Source organism: Rhinoraja longicauda, chromosome 36 (assembly GCF_053455715.1).
Source record: "Rhinoraja longicauda isolate Sanriku21f chromosome 36, sRhiLon1.1, whole genome shotgun sequence".
Lineage (NCBI taxonomy): Eukaryota > Metazoa > Chordata > Chondrichthyes > Rajiformes > Arhynchobatidae > Rhinoraja > Rhinoraja longicauda.
This window is the reverse complement of record NC_135988.1, coordinates 14,538,668-14,552,861: the sequence shown is the minus strand read 5'-3', so window position 1 is coordinate 14,552,861 and position 14,194 is coordinate 14,538,668. Positions and strand designations below refer to the sequence as shown.

General features: G+C 48.0%; 1 protein-coding gene across 1 annotated transcript in view; it reads left to right on the top strand.

Moving 5' to 3' along the window:
* LOC144610427 (histone acetyltransferase KAT6A-like) overlaps positions 1-5,957 on the top strand; it is a 156,813-nt gene extending 150,856 nt beyond the window's left edge. The window contains exons 17-18 of the mRNA XM_078429092.1: positions 665-965; positions 2,960-5,957. Of these exons, the coding sequence (XP_078285218.1) occupies positions 665-965; positions 2,960-5,757 (3,099 nt within the window). The 3' untranslated portion in view covers positions 5,758-5,957. The remainder of the gene's footprint in view (positions 1-664; positions 966-2,959) is intronic.
* The last annotated feature ends 8,237 nt before the right edge of the window (positions 5,958-14,194 follow it).

Below are 14,194 nucleotides of genomic sequence, written 5' to 3'. Positions count from 1 at the left end.
TTCTCTTCCCACGGTTGCTGCCGGACCTGCTGAGTGTTTGCAACATTTTCCATTCTTATTTCTGATGGCGATGCAGCGTGGAAACATGCCCTCTGGCCTAACTTGCCGACACTGACCAACGTGTGCCGGCCACACTGGCTGACTTTGTTTGCCTCGTATCCCTCCAAACCTGTCCTATCCATGTACTGTTTCTTAAACGTGGTGATAGTCCCTGCCTCAACTACCGCCTCTGGCAGCTCGTTCCATACACCCACCACCCTTTGCATGAAAACGTAACCGCTCTGACTCCTGTTAAATCTTTTCCCATTCACATTAACTATGTCCTCTGGTCCTCGATTTCCCTACTCTGGGCAAGAGACTTTGCATCTACCTGATCTATGCCTCTCATGATGTTATACACCTCTGAGATCAGCCCTCATCCTCCTGCTTCCAAGCAATAGAGTCCCAGCCTACTCAACCTCTCCCTGTAGCTCAGACCCTCGAGTCCTGGCAACACCCTCGTAAATCTTCTCTGTACCCTTTCCAGTTGATATTAGAATTGGTTTTAAAATACATTTAAAAATGCAGACATATTTGGCTCGATAACATTGCAGTAGCTCCAGTAAATCGTAATGACTTTTACTACATGATTGAATTGATGTTGTTTTTTGACCTGCCTCCCTAGAGAGTGGTAATTCACCGGAAGAAGCGTGGGAGGAAACGCAAACAGCACAACAGCAGCGTTGTGACGGAGACCATCTCTGAGACGACCGAGGTGCTGGATGAGCCGTTTGACGATTCCGACACAGAGCGACCGATGCCGCACCTGGAACCAACGTTCGAACTGGAAGAAGACGAGAGGAACGAGAAGGAGCATCGGGGTGGCCGCATCTTCAGGAGCCTGGAACCGGGTGGCGGGATCCGAAAACGCAATTCCTGCAAGCGAAAGGTCGCGGAGGATGATGTCAATGCCAATGAAGTTCAAGGTATTTGACTGCTGCATTGCCATTTCAATGACTGAAGTTGAATTCTCTTTTCAATTAGAAACATAGAAACATAGAAAATAGGTGCAGGAGGAGGCCATTCGGCACTTCGAGCCAGCACCGCCATTCATTCTGATCATCCACAATCAATACCCCGTGCCTGCCTTATCCCCATACCCCTTGATTCCACTAGCCCCTAGAGCTCGATCTAACTCTCTCTTAAATCCATCCAGTGATTTGGCTTCCACTGCCATCCAGTGATTTGGCTTCCACTGCCATCCAGTGATTTGGCTTCCACTGCCATCCAGTGATTTGGCTTCCACTGCCATCCAGTGATTTGGCTCCCACTGCCATCCAGTGATTTGGCTCCCACTGCCATCCAGTGATTTGGCTTCCACTGCCATCCAGTGATTTGGCTTCCACTGCCATCCAGTGATTTGGCTTCCACTGATTATTGTGGAAAGAGACCAAAAATATGAAAATGGTGAAATGAGGAAGAGTTGATGTCGAGAGGGACCTAACATAGGTAGATTGGAAAAGATAACTGCAGGGTAAAACCACAATACAGGAATGGAAGGCATTAGGGCTGATTGGGCATATTACTTTGAAAGCACAATTATTGACAATACATATAAGAGCCAATATGATAATGTTCGGAGCAAGATTGAATTAATAGTATGGATGACTTTGTTCAAAGCTGAGATAGATTTTTGGACTAGTGAGGACTCAAGGAATATATAGATGGGCAGGAAAGGAAAGTGGAAATAAAGATCCGGTGAGCCTTTTAAAAAATGTGTTAAATGGTGGAGATGCCAACAAGTCATGGGATGTTGCAATTTAATCGAGTGATTATGGGCCAACAGGAGTGAGGCGGGGGGGGGGGGGGGGGGGGGGGTAACACAGCTTCCTAAAGCTCATGTTTTGCAAGTGTCTTCCAAGGAAAGGAATCTGGCATCCTTGCAGGCGTTTGAGTCCAGTCGTCCATTGTTTCTGTTGCTCAGTGTCCTCTAAGACACTATTTACCTTTCCATTTTCCCTTCATCTCGTCTCACAGCAAATTATAAATAATAAGTCCTGGTGCAATAAAACGTATGAGTTTGTGACTCTGTGGCTATCCAAATTAATGCATTAAACTAACTTGAGCTTTCCCGAGGTGTCGCCGGCCTAACTCAGCGAAATACCAGTCACTTGGTAACCCCAATGATATACTGGCATCTTCATGCCTGGTTTTTGTTATCCCATAGTTTAACTGTGTAAAGGCATTTTAGATTCTCAGGTGGCATTGGGATTGGGGTTCTTGGTTGAACATTTAGCTTATGTGTTTGTTAAGATGTGGATAGCTTATTACTGAATACGAAGTTAGTTATCGTCCTAAAGCATTAGTGTGTATAGGTAGTTTAGATACTGGCATTGAGCTTAGTTTTCTAGGTTGAGCGCTTATTCAAGTATTCAATGTATTCGAGAGGGCGTTAGATATAGTTCTTGGGGCTAACGGAATCAGGGGATACGGGGAGAAAGCAGGAACGGGGTACTGATTTTGGATGATCACATTGAATGGCGGTGCAGGCTCGAAGGGCCAAGTGGCCTACTCCTGCACCTATTTCCAATGTTTCTATGTTTACCCTGGTGTATTAACAAATACTTATTAGTAAGTAAAGTAATTCACGCAGCAGTAGTTTAAAGTAAAGGTAAAGTCTTGGAAAATCAATCAAGGTCAGTGACTTGAAGAATTAACTGCTTCTCTTTCCACACTGATCTTCTGAGCACTTGTAACATTTTCTATGTTGTCGAGGGCAATCTCAATTTTTTCACCACACAGTGAAAGTGGTTGGTATCGTGCATTGCCTGAGGAAACCTGTGCACGTAACTGCTCCATTGAAGGGCAGTGGAGTGCCATTAAGTCCCCATTAGGGTTTTCTCTGTTGAGAGTATTTATTCACCATTTCGCATGCCTAAATCTGAACTCTAACTTGTGTTTGCTTCGTTTTTTTTTCCAGGAGAAAATGCGCTTGAATCCTTTGCCCCTGTGAGGAAGGATAACGTCAAGGAGTCTCCCGTACCCAAATCCCCTCCCTTGGTGTTGAAGCGCAAGAGAGGGTGGCCCAAAGGCGTGAAGCGGGGGACCATCAAATGGAAGAAAAAACCCGGGCGTAAGCCGGGCTTTAAGCTCGCCCGATCGATCGCGGTCATGGAGAACGGAAGTCCACCGCCGGCCAATGCTGTCCCAAAGCAAGTCCGTCCCAGCCGCAGCGAGGAGAGGAGGAATCCCGTCGCCGAGCCGAAGATTGCCGACCTGCCTGTTGCTTACAAGAAAGAGGACGAGGAGGAGGAGGAGGAGGAGGAGGAGGAGGAGGAGGAGGAGGAGGAGGAGGAGGAGGAGGAGGAGGAGGAAGAAGAGGAGGAGCTGGAGGAGGGGGTGCCATGTGACGTGCAGAGAATGCTGCCCGAATCTCACAGCCCCCCTCCGAAGGTTGAGGAGCAGGAGGCGGACATTGAGACCGAGGAGAAGTCTGAATCCGTGGAGCAAGAGGGGCACACGGACGAGGAACACGAGCAGGAGGAGGAGGAGGAGGAGGAAGGACTCAACCAGAACGAAGACCACGATGCTGACGATGAAGACGAAGGGCATCTGGACCCCGACGACAAGAAGGTAGAGGAGACCGCAAAGGAGAACGCAAAGGAGGAATCTCCCATCCAAGAGCGTTTTTTAGAGACGAGCGCCTTAGATAAAACTATTGAGTGTGAAAATGTGATGGATGCAGATTCCGAGGAAGATCAAGCAAACGACACGTCACTGGACTCTGAGCTCGTGCCGCCTTCAGACGAAGACCGCGTCGACGATCAAGACAACAAGGAGACGCTGATCCCAGAGTTCAAAGACGAGGAGGAGGAGGAAGAGGAGGAGGAGGATGAGGAGGAAGAGGAAGAGGAAGAAGATATCTCGCACAGCGAGCTCGATCTCGAAACCGTGCAGGCCGTTCAGTCGTTGACCCAGGAGGCGAACAGCGAGCAGGAGGGGGCTTACCAGGATTGTGCGGAGACCCTGGAGGCCTGCCAGAACTTGCAGAGTTACAACCAGGCTGAGGAGAGCCCGCAGATCACCATGGTGGAGGACTGCCAGCAGTCAGGCCACAACAGCCCCATCTCTTCGGTTCAGTCGCACCCCAGCCAGTCAGTCCGTTCGGTCAGCAGCCCCAGCATGCCGACCCTGGAGAGCAACTACACGCAGATAAGTCCCGAGCAGGGTTCCCTGTCCGCTCCCTCCATGCAGAACATGGAGACCAGCCCCATGATGGACGTGCCCTCGGTGTCCGACCACTCACAGCAGGTCGTGGACAGCGGCTTCAGCGACCTGGGCAGCATCGAGAGCACGACGGAAAACTATGAGAACCCCAGCAGCTACGACTCCACCATGGGCGGCAGCATCTGCGGCAATAACACCTCGCAGAACAGCTGCCCCTACAGCGGCCTGGCGTCCTCCAGCAGCCTGACGCAGAACAGCTGCGTGGTCACCCAGCAGATGACCGGCATGAACAGCAGCTGCAGCATGATGCAGCAGGGCGGCGTCGCGGCCCCAGCCAACTGCAACATGAAGTCGCCGCAGAGCTGCGCCATCGAGAGGCCCCCCAGTAACAACCAGCAGCAGCAGCAGCATCAGCAGCAGCAGCAGCAGCAGCAGCAGCAGCAGCAGCAACAGCAGCAGCAGCAGCAGCAGCAGCAGCAGCAGCAGCAGCCCCAACCGCAGCAGCAGCAGCAGCAGCAGCAGCCACAACCGCAGCCACCGCCGCAGCCCCAGCAGCAGCAGCAGCAGCAGCAGCAGCAGCAGCAGCAGCAGCAGCCACCCCAACAGCAGCAGCAGCAGCAGCAGCCGCTGTCCCAGTGCAGCATGAGCAACAGCTTCACCACGGCCCCCATGACCCTGATGGAGATCCCCGAGACCGCCAACGCCGCGGCCATGAGCCTGTACGACAGGATGGGCCAGGGGGACTTTGGAGCGGGAGGCTACCCTCAGCCGTCGGCCAACTTCAGCCTGGCCAGGCTTCAGCAGCTGACCAACACCATCATGGACCATCATGCCATGCCTTACAGCCACTCGGCCGCCGTGACCTCGTACGCAACCAGCGTGTCTCTGTCCAACTCGGGGCTGGCCCAGCTCGCCCCCTCGCCCCACTCGCTGGCGGGCACGGCCCAAGTGCAGGCCACCATGACCCCGCCGCCCAACCTGGCGTCGCCCTCCATGAATCTGACCTCGCCCCTGCTGCAGTGCAGCATGCCCACCTCCAACATCGGCATCCCCCACACCCAGCGGCTGCAGGGCCAGATGCCGGCCAAGGGCCACATCTCCAACCGCTCCAAGTCGGCCCCGCTGCCGGCCGCCGCCGCCGCCGCCGCCGCCGCCACCCACCAGCAGCAGATCTACGGCCGCAACCCCCCTGCCCTGGCCCAGCGCGCCATCACGGTCCAGCGGGGCATGAACATGGGCGTCAACCTGATGCCCGCCCCGGCCTACAACGTCAACTCCATGAACATGAACCCGCTGAACCCCATGGGCAGCTACCGGATGAGCCAGCCGATGATGAACAGCGGTTACCACGGTAACGCGGCCTACATGAACCAGACCGCCCAGTATCCCATGCAGATGCAGATGGGCATGATGGGAAGCCAGCCCTATGGCCAGCAACACATGCAGCCCAACACCCACGGCAATGTGATGTACACTGGCCCCTCCCACCACAGCTACATGAACACTGGCATGTCCAAGCAATCACTAAATAGCCCGTACATGAGAAGATGAGGGAAGCTCCTTGTAGGCAACTTTTTAAAAAAAGATTTTAAAAAAGCCACTGTTTATACTCTTTGACAACAGAAATAATGGAAATCTCAACTAGAACGGTTGCTGTAGACATAGGAATTTCATGAACTGCTTAGGGCCATGTTCGGAGCGCCTTGGCCTTAATTTCCCAGCCCCGAGAGAGAGAGAGAGAGAGAGAGAGAGAGAGAAAAGAAAAGGAAGAAAAGAGAAATTCTGCAACAGAATTCAATAAGAAAAAAAAAAATGGTTTAAGGAACCATGCACAAGAAATCTTTTAATTAAAAGAAGCCTTACTTAATGAATTGTAGAAATGAAAAACTATCTGCTTTTTATATTTTTAATTTTTTTAATCTTTCAGTTTGTGTGTGCAGTCCACATTTTTATAGAGTCCATAGATATGTGAGCCCCTGAGGGACGACTGTCCAGGTCTCTGTTTATTGACTTGGCACAGGGCAGGAGGCACTTAACCCATACTCTGCCTTGGTGATATTGTTGCAGGTGTGGCTGTAATTTATTGATCTCTCTGTAATCCCCCCCCCCCCCCCCCCCCCCCCCCCCGTGCCAGTAGGTGAAACCAGATCGCTTGTGGACTTCCAACCTTGATGCTGAGGGCACCCTTTTTCCCCCGTTGGTATTGAGTTTGACTCTAGCGCAGCATGCAGCAGGCCCAAGAGCATTCCCACGTATGTTATAACTATGTTTTTAACATTGCTTCTTGTGTCACTGCAAGCCATTTCACTCGTACGCCTTTATTTTTTTATGAGAATTGACAGTATTTGTTCTGGCACTTTCGAAGGACAGCCCAGGGTCCTGATACATTTGAGGCTCAAAAGCATTTAATTTCCAATTTATTTTTCTTAAGTAAAATTCTCAATCATGAGACACCTATTCAGATTTGTCAGACTATGTATTTTTGGTTCCTATTCAGAGTATTTATCAGATGCAAAAGACTGCTATGTTTGTAACCAAGTTTTAATTTTTTTTCCCCCTACCCGCCCCTCACCTGCCCTGCCCATACCATAATGACATGCGGTTTAATTGCTTTCAAATCCAGTCGCAATTAGCTCACTGGGTGGCAAGATTAGCTCAGGAGTCGCGCAATTAAGGAGAGGAGTACCTTGACTCTTGTTTGCCACCATCTGACACTATCATTGGTCTTCCGTTATCAGAGTTCAGTCATCCACTGGCATCTTCTAGGTGGAGACAAAGGAGATGGGTTGTAAGAGAGGAATTGGCGGTGTACGTACATCGACAGGATAGTGTGAGGGAGGTACGTTAAGAAGATGTTCCTCGGCATCCAAAATCCCAGAGCTGTGGCATTTTCCAAAAGGAAAATAATCATCTTGAATGCGAGGAGGGGGAGAAGAGGTCAGTGGTAATAAATGGAACTGAACTGTCAAAGAGAGATTTACAGTCGGGATGTTGTCAGATAAGGCAAATGGCAGGCTCCCTGTTCTGAAACCCAACCTGTGTAAGATCAAGTGATAGGGGGAGAGAGGGATGGGGGGGGGGGTCGGAAACGTTGCTGGATTGTAGCTGGCAGCCAACCCCAGCCCAAAGATGTGTATCATCAGTGCACTTTGCAGCCCTTTCACCAGTCGCAATCTTTCTCTTCGCCCACCAACCGATTAATCTCATGCTTTTACAAAAAAGAAAAAAGAAGAAAAAAAAATGTGATGTGAAATCTTCCCACCGCGAGAGTTTTGAAAACATGCATTTTTGGCGCAGGCCACTCGTACGTCCTGTGGACCCGCGTTGTCACACCTGGTGGTTTATTTTTTATTCGTAGTGAGTCCCGTTATTGGAATTGCAATCCGTCAAAAAACGAAAAGGAAAAAAAAAACATAACCACTCCACACTTCCGGGCTGGCCTTCAAGTGTGTTTGATGGAATACTGTTGATTTGGGGTGGGGTGGGAGGGAGAAGGGAAGATGTTTTTAAAAAAGAAAAGGAAAAAAAATACAAACCATTTTTAGCCCAGAGCACCAGATATATTAAAGATTGACAAAGAAGATTTTTCTTTTCTCCTTCTCATTGTTTCTGGTGTTCTTGGTTTGTTTGGATCAGGCAGCTTCCTTTTTTGAAAGCTAAACTGGCTCATTTTGACTTTAGGATTATTATAGAAAATGTTTTTCTATATTAAAAAAAAAATGAATTTATCCTACATAATATTGGTACTTGTCATTTTTCAATTCTGTTAAGAGGTATTTTTAGCAGCTAAACTTGGGTAATCTTAACTGAATCTCACTGTTAGTGATTCTCAGATGCCTTTTAAAGAACTCACATTTCATTCCATCTCTAGAGTTTTTCTATCTTTGTTGTAGAATATTGAAGCTATTTTAAAATAAAAATAAATTCTCCAGACTTATAGTGTGTGTGAATAGACCTCCAGCCTCCAACCCGCATGTAAAAAGCTGAATATTCATGTCTGTTTATATTGCTTTCCTTTTTGTAGCTTTTGTACTTGTACATGGTGACTGTAAGCTACGAGGAGGGATTAACATGGCTTGTGCATCCAGTTGCCAGCACTGGCCCCTCTCCCTCTTCATCTCCCTTGTATGTAATATCATTTTTCTTTCTAGCAAGTACTTTCAAAGACCTCTGTACATTTTAACATAAATAAATTATGTTGAGCCATTTTGGATGTCTGTCTTTTGAGCTGACCAACAGTATCTTAATCGTTGGGCAAACGAGCGTTCTTGCAACAGCGCACAGTCGCAATGGTTATCGTTGAGTAAAAGTGTGCATTAAGTGCTTCTGCTTTTGACCTGCCCTTTCAAAACATTTAAGTGCAACACCATTAGGGGGCGTCACGGTGGCGCAGTGGCAACTTGCTGCCTTGCAGCGCCGGACACCCGGGTTCGACCCCGACTGCGGGCGCTGTCCGTACGGAGTTTGTACATTCTCCCCGTGACCGCGTGGGTTTTCTCCGAGATCTTCGGTTTCCTCCCACACTCCAAAGACGTGCCGGTTTGTAGGTTAATTTGCTTGGCACAAATGTCCCTAGTGTGAATTGTACCGAGTGTGCAGGATAATGTTAATGTGCGGGGATCGCTGGTCGGTGCGGACTAGGTGGGCCAAAGATACAACTCTCTGCATTGTATCTCTGAACATTTCTGCGTTGTATCTCTGAACTAAACCAATCCATTTTAATTTGGCTGAATGAAAGGGCAGCAGCTACAGAATATCTTGGTGTTAACCCCCTGCCTTCCACATAATTAATTTATTGCGTTGCATCCACCGCTGCTTAATTTTGCCCTACCTGAGGTCATTGGACCATTGGATGCCATGTGCATTTTTACAAGTTCATAGGTCCCTGGAGCAGAATGAGGACATTCGAGGATTTTGCTCCACAGCAATATTTCATATTACAGCACATTCAAAGGAGCAGACTCCGTTTGCAACAACATTAATAAAGCAGCACGATTTCCAGTATTAGTTGGTTCCATCGTTAAATTTCACCACTGGTTACCCTGAACAAGCTGAGATTTTATTGGTACAGACCTTTCCCAGGTTATGAACGTCTGACTAATGGACACCCCAACCATACGAACGAGCTCCCACAACAAGGTTAAATTCAAAAATCCCTCTTACATATAATAATGTTCATTCCTTACGAACGGCAGAACTAGTTTCTTCTTCTCTCTCCACTTTTAGTAATTGTTCATTCTTGGCAGTACTAGGTGTTTGTGATGCCGTTCATTCTGATACTATGGAGGTACGTTCACCATATCAAGTGATTTTGTGTTCCTGAGGACACCTGTAAAAACGGGACCTGTTTGTAACCCTGGATGGCCTGTATTTTGTTATTAATTCATGGATCAAGGGCTGAGCAAGCCAGGGTCTAAGCCTTTGCCATTGTCTCTCAGGGCTTAACCACCAACACCATCACAATGGTCATTGGAGCCTCAGAGGGGCAGTTGAATACTGGACTGCTTTGCGTATATGGTTTGTAATCCAGTGCACTCTCCCACGTCCTGCATCTCCCCCTTAAATGTCTTCCTGCATTCATGTTATGAGGAGCCTCACTAGGTTTTGCAAAGGAAGCATTGATTTACCTCGGTGCCATTTCCCTGCACTAACCCCCCCCCCCCATAACCCTTGATTCCCGTAATCAATCTAAAGTTTTGAATGAACTCACAGCTGACACAGCTCTCTGGAGTAAACATTTACATAGATTCACCACCCTATGGGTGAGGAAATCTTCCCAAATTTAAAAACGTCTCGTAAACATCTACCCCCTTTATAAAAAGAGACTGACCGCTGGTTTCAGACTCCCGTAACTTTCCTGCGTCAAACTTGAGAATGTTTTAGAAGGATGAGAGGAGATCTTATCGAAACGTATAAGATTATTAAGGGGTTGGACACGTTAGAGGCAGGAAACATGTTCCCAATGTTGGGGGAAGTCCAGAACAAGGGGCCACAGTTTAAGAATAAGGGGTAGGCCATTTAGAACTGAGATGAGGAAAAACTTTTTCAGTCAGAGAGTTGCGAATCTGTGGAATTCTCTGCCTCGGAAGGCAGTGGAGGCCAATTCTCAGAATGCATTCAAGAGAGAGCTAGATAGAGCTCTTAAGGATAGTGGAGTCAGGGGGTATGGGGAGAGGGCAGGAACGGGGTACTGATTGAGAATGATCAGCCATGATCACATTGAATGGCGGTGCTGGCTCGAAGGGCCGAATGGCCTCCTCCTGCACCTATTGTCTATTGTTTTCAGTTCTATGCGATCGCTGTGTAGAAACAAGGAACTGCAAATGCTGGTTTACACAAAAGGACACAAAGCGCAGGTCAGGCACCATTTCTGGGGGACATGGGTTGGTGACGTTTCCTAAAACATCACCCATTGATATTCTCCAGAGATGCTGCCTGACCCACTCAATTACCACAGCATTTTGTGTCATCCTGTGTGATCACTAACTCTACACTTGGGAAGATGGGCGAATGTATTCAAACTCTCGTGCAACAAGCCTGACATCTTTGGAATCTGGAGCCGAGTGCATCTTCACTTCTCGATGGTAAGTAAATCCTTTTTTTTTAATGTAAGTCGACCAAAAATATACATTGTACTCCCAGGCACTGTCTCAATCAAGGCCCAGTGTATTTGCAGTGAAACGTCCTTATCCCTGGATGTAGAACCTCTTCTTTCATTCGTATGTCAACTACAACAATCAAACTACAACAAACTACACCAGCAATTGGTGCTTCAGGGTACCGTAGTTGACGCTTTGCTGCAAATGTTGCCAGTTCTGTAGAACTACCAGGGTGGACAACGAGGATGTAAAGCAGCTTTAGATCCTCATAATGAAATCCCCATTCAGATCCTCATAATAAAAACTATCTCTTCCTAACCATGAGTTCATAATTGATAGGGGCAGAATTAGGCCATTCGGCCCACAAAGTCTACCCCGCCATTCAATCGTGGCTGCTCTAACTCTCGCTCCTAACGCCATTCTCCTGCCTTCGTAGGTTAACCTACTCATTCCTGGGATCGTTCTTGTAAACCTCCTCTGGACCCTCTCTAGAGCCAGCACATCCTTCCTCCGATACGGTGCCCAAAATGGCTCACAATATTCCAAATGCTGCCTGACCAGCGCCCTCCAGAGAAAGCCTCGGCATTGGCTCCCCCTCCTCGGCATTACATCCCTGTTTTCGGTACACACGCCCTCTCGAAATAAATGTGAGTTTGCTTTCTTTACTACCGATTCGGTTTGCAAGGGAGCAGGCCAAATTCCAGCAAGGGGGAAAATATCGGCAGGTCTGGAAGGTCAGGGGATTGGTGGCACCATGCTGTCATTCACTGGGGTTTGGACCGTGAGAGCGGGCGTGAAATGATCCATCCCTTGAGTCCTCTAGTGAGCGATATCCTCCTTACATCCTGCATTTCTCTCTATCTTTACCTAATACGCATCATGCAATTGTCAATTGACTGATCGAGCAGCCTTATATTGGGGATGAAATTCCATATTCCCACAGTATGATAAACGTCTCCGATTTCAGTGCAGTGTTAGCAGACTCTAAAATGTGCCTCTGGTTCTGAATTCTCCCATCGGGGAAAAGTGACTGTCAGAGTTTAGTCCAATGAACATTTTTAATATGTTGAACGCCTCTCAATTTTCAACACTCAGTGATATTTAAACCGATGTCGACAATTTGTCCTTGCTTTTTAACCACTTAAAGCCTTGAGTAATTCAAGTGTGTGGTACTTACTCCAAGAACAATATATCTTCAATAAGCTGTATTGTCCAGAACAAAACAATCAAGAGTCTCTTCAACAGTGTATAATTGTCACATGCACTGACAACGGAACAATGAGATTCTTTCTTGCTGCAATATAACAGGCCTGTAAACACAAAGCACTGATAACCGATAATGAGCAACACTTCAGTAAATTAATAACATCAATGCTAGTGCAAATACCCCCCCCCCCCCCCCCCGAAATCCTTAGCGCAACCAAAAGTAGTCCATCGTTAAGGTTAGTTGTTTAGACAATAGACAATGGGTGCAGGTGTAGGCCATTCGGCCCTTCGAGCCAGCATCGCCATTCACTGTGATCATGGCTGGTCATCCACAATCAGTACCCCGTTCCTGCCTTCCCCCCATATCCCTTGACTCCGCTATCTTTAAGAGCTCTATCGAACACTCCGCTATCTTTACGAGCTCTATCTAACACTCCGCTATCTTTAAGAGCTCTTATCTAACAATTTAGAGTTACAACACGGAAACAGGCCCTTCGGCCCACTGAGTCCGTGCCGACCAGCGATCCCTGCACACTAGCACTATCTCACACGCCCACACACGAATTGGCGATTTTTACTGAAGCCAATTAATCCTACAAACCTGTACGTCTTTTGAGTGTGGTAAGAAACCGGAAAGGTTCCCTTTCCCCCACAACAGATGCCATCATTTCATCGTCTTTCGGTTGCTGAAATGCAGGGTTTCCTTGTTATTATTTCCTCCCCATTAGTAACAGGGTCTGAGTCAATGTAGCAAGGGGTGCCTTGTGGTGGAGATGGACACAAAACGCTGGAGAAACTCAGCAGGCCAGGCAGCATCTCTGGAGCAAAGGAATAGGTGATGTTTTAAGTCGAGACCCCTCAGGGGAAAGGGGACAGAGATATGGACGGTACTTAGGAGAAATGAAAGGAAGATGTGCAAAAAGCAACGATAATCAACAGTGAAGCCCACAATGTAAGAAAATAACTGCAGATGCTGGTACAAATCGAAGGTGTTTATTTCACAAAATGCTGGTGTAACTCAGCAGGTCAGGCAGCATCTCAGGAGAGAAGGAATGGGTGACGTTTCGGGTCGAGACCCTTCTTCAGACTGATGTCAGGGGGGCGGGACAAAGGAAGGATATAGGTGGAGACAGGAAGATAGAGGGAGAACTGGGAAGGGCGAGGGGATGAGAGGGACAGAGGAACTATCTAAAGTTGGAGAAATCAATGTTCATACCGCTGGGCTACAAGCTGCCCAAGTGAAATATGAGGTGCTGTTCCTCCAGTTTCCGGTGGGCCTCACTATGGCACTGGAGGAGGCCCATGACAGAAAGGTCAGAGTGGGAGGGGGAGTTGAAGTGCTCAGCCACCGGGAGATCAGGTTGGTTAAGGCGGACTGAGCGAAAGTGTTCGCCGAGCCGGCGTTTGGTTTAGCCGATGTAAAGAAGTTAACATCTAGAGCAGCAGAAACAATAAATGAGGTTGGAGATGGTGCAGGTGAACCTCTGGCTCACCTGGAAAGAATGTTTGTACAATAGATGAAGCCCACAATAGCTGGACAGGAACTCAACGGGACGACGGTAAAGCTAGTACGACCACCTGGAATGGGGAGAGATGGAGAGAGAGGGGATGCAAGGGTTACTTGAAGTTAAAGAAATCAATATTGATACCGCTGGGTTGTAAGCTGCCCAAGCGAAATATGTCGTGGAGATAGACAAAAAGCTGGGGTAACTCAGCAGGTCAGACGGCATCTCTGGAGAAATGGAATAGGATCGAGACCCTTCTTCAGAGTCAGAGGAAAGGGAAATGAGAGATACAGAAGGTTCATAGAAGAAATGAATGAAAGATATGTAAAAAAAAGAAACGATGGTCAAGCAAAGGTGGAGCCCACAAAGGTTCATTGTTGGCTATGGGGAAGGTGATAATGAGTTATACAAACAATGAAACTCAACAGGAAGACAGTGATGCTGCCTGACCCGCTGAGTTACTCCAGCATTTTGTGTCTATCTTCGGTGTAAACCAGCATCTGCAGTTCCTTTCTGCACATTAGGCTCTGCAAAATGGGGAACATTTTTGCTTCACATACCTAGGTTCTAGGAGCAGAATTAGGCCCCGCTACTCTGCCATTCAATCATGGTTCATCCATCTTTCCCTCTCAACCCCATTCTCCTGCCTTCGCCCCATAACCCCTGACACCCTTAGTA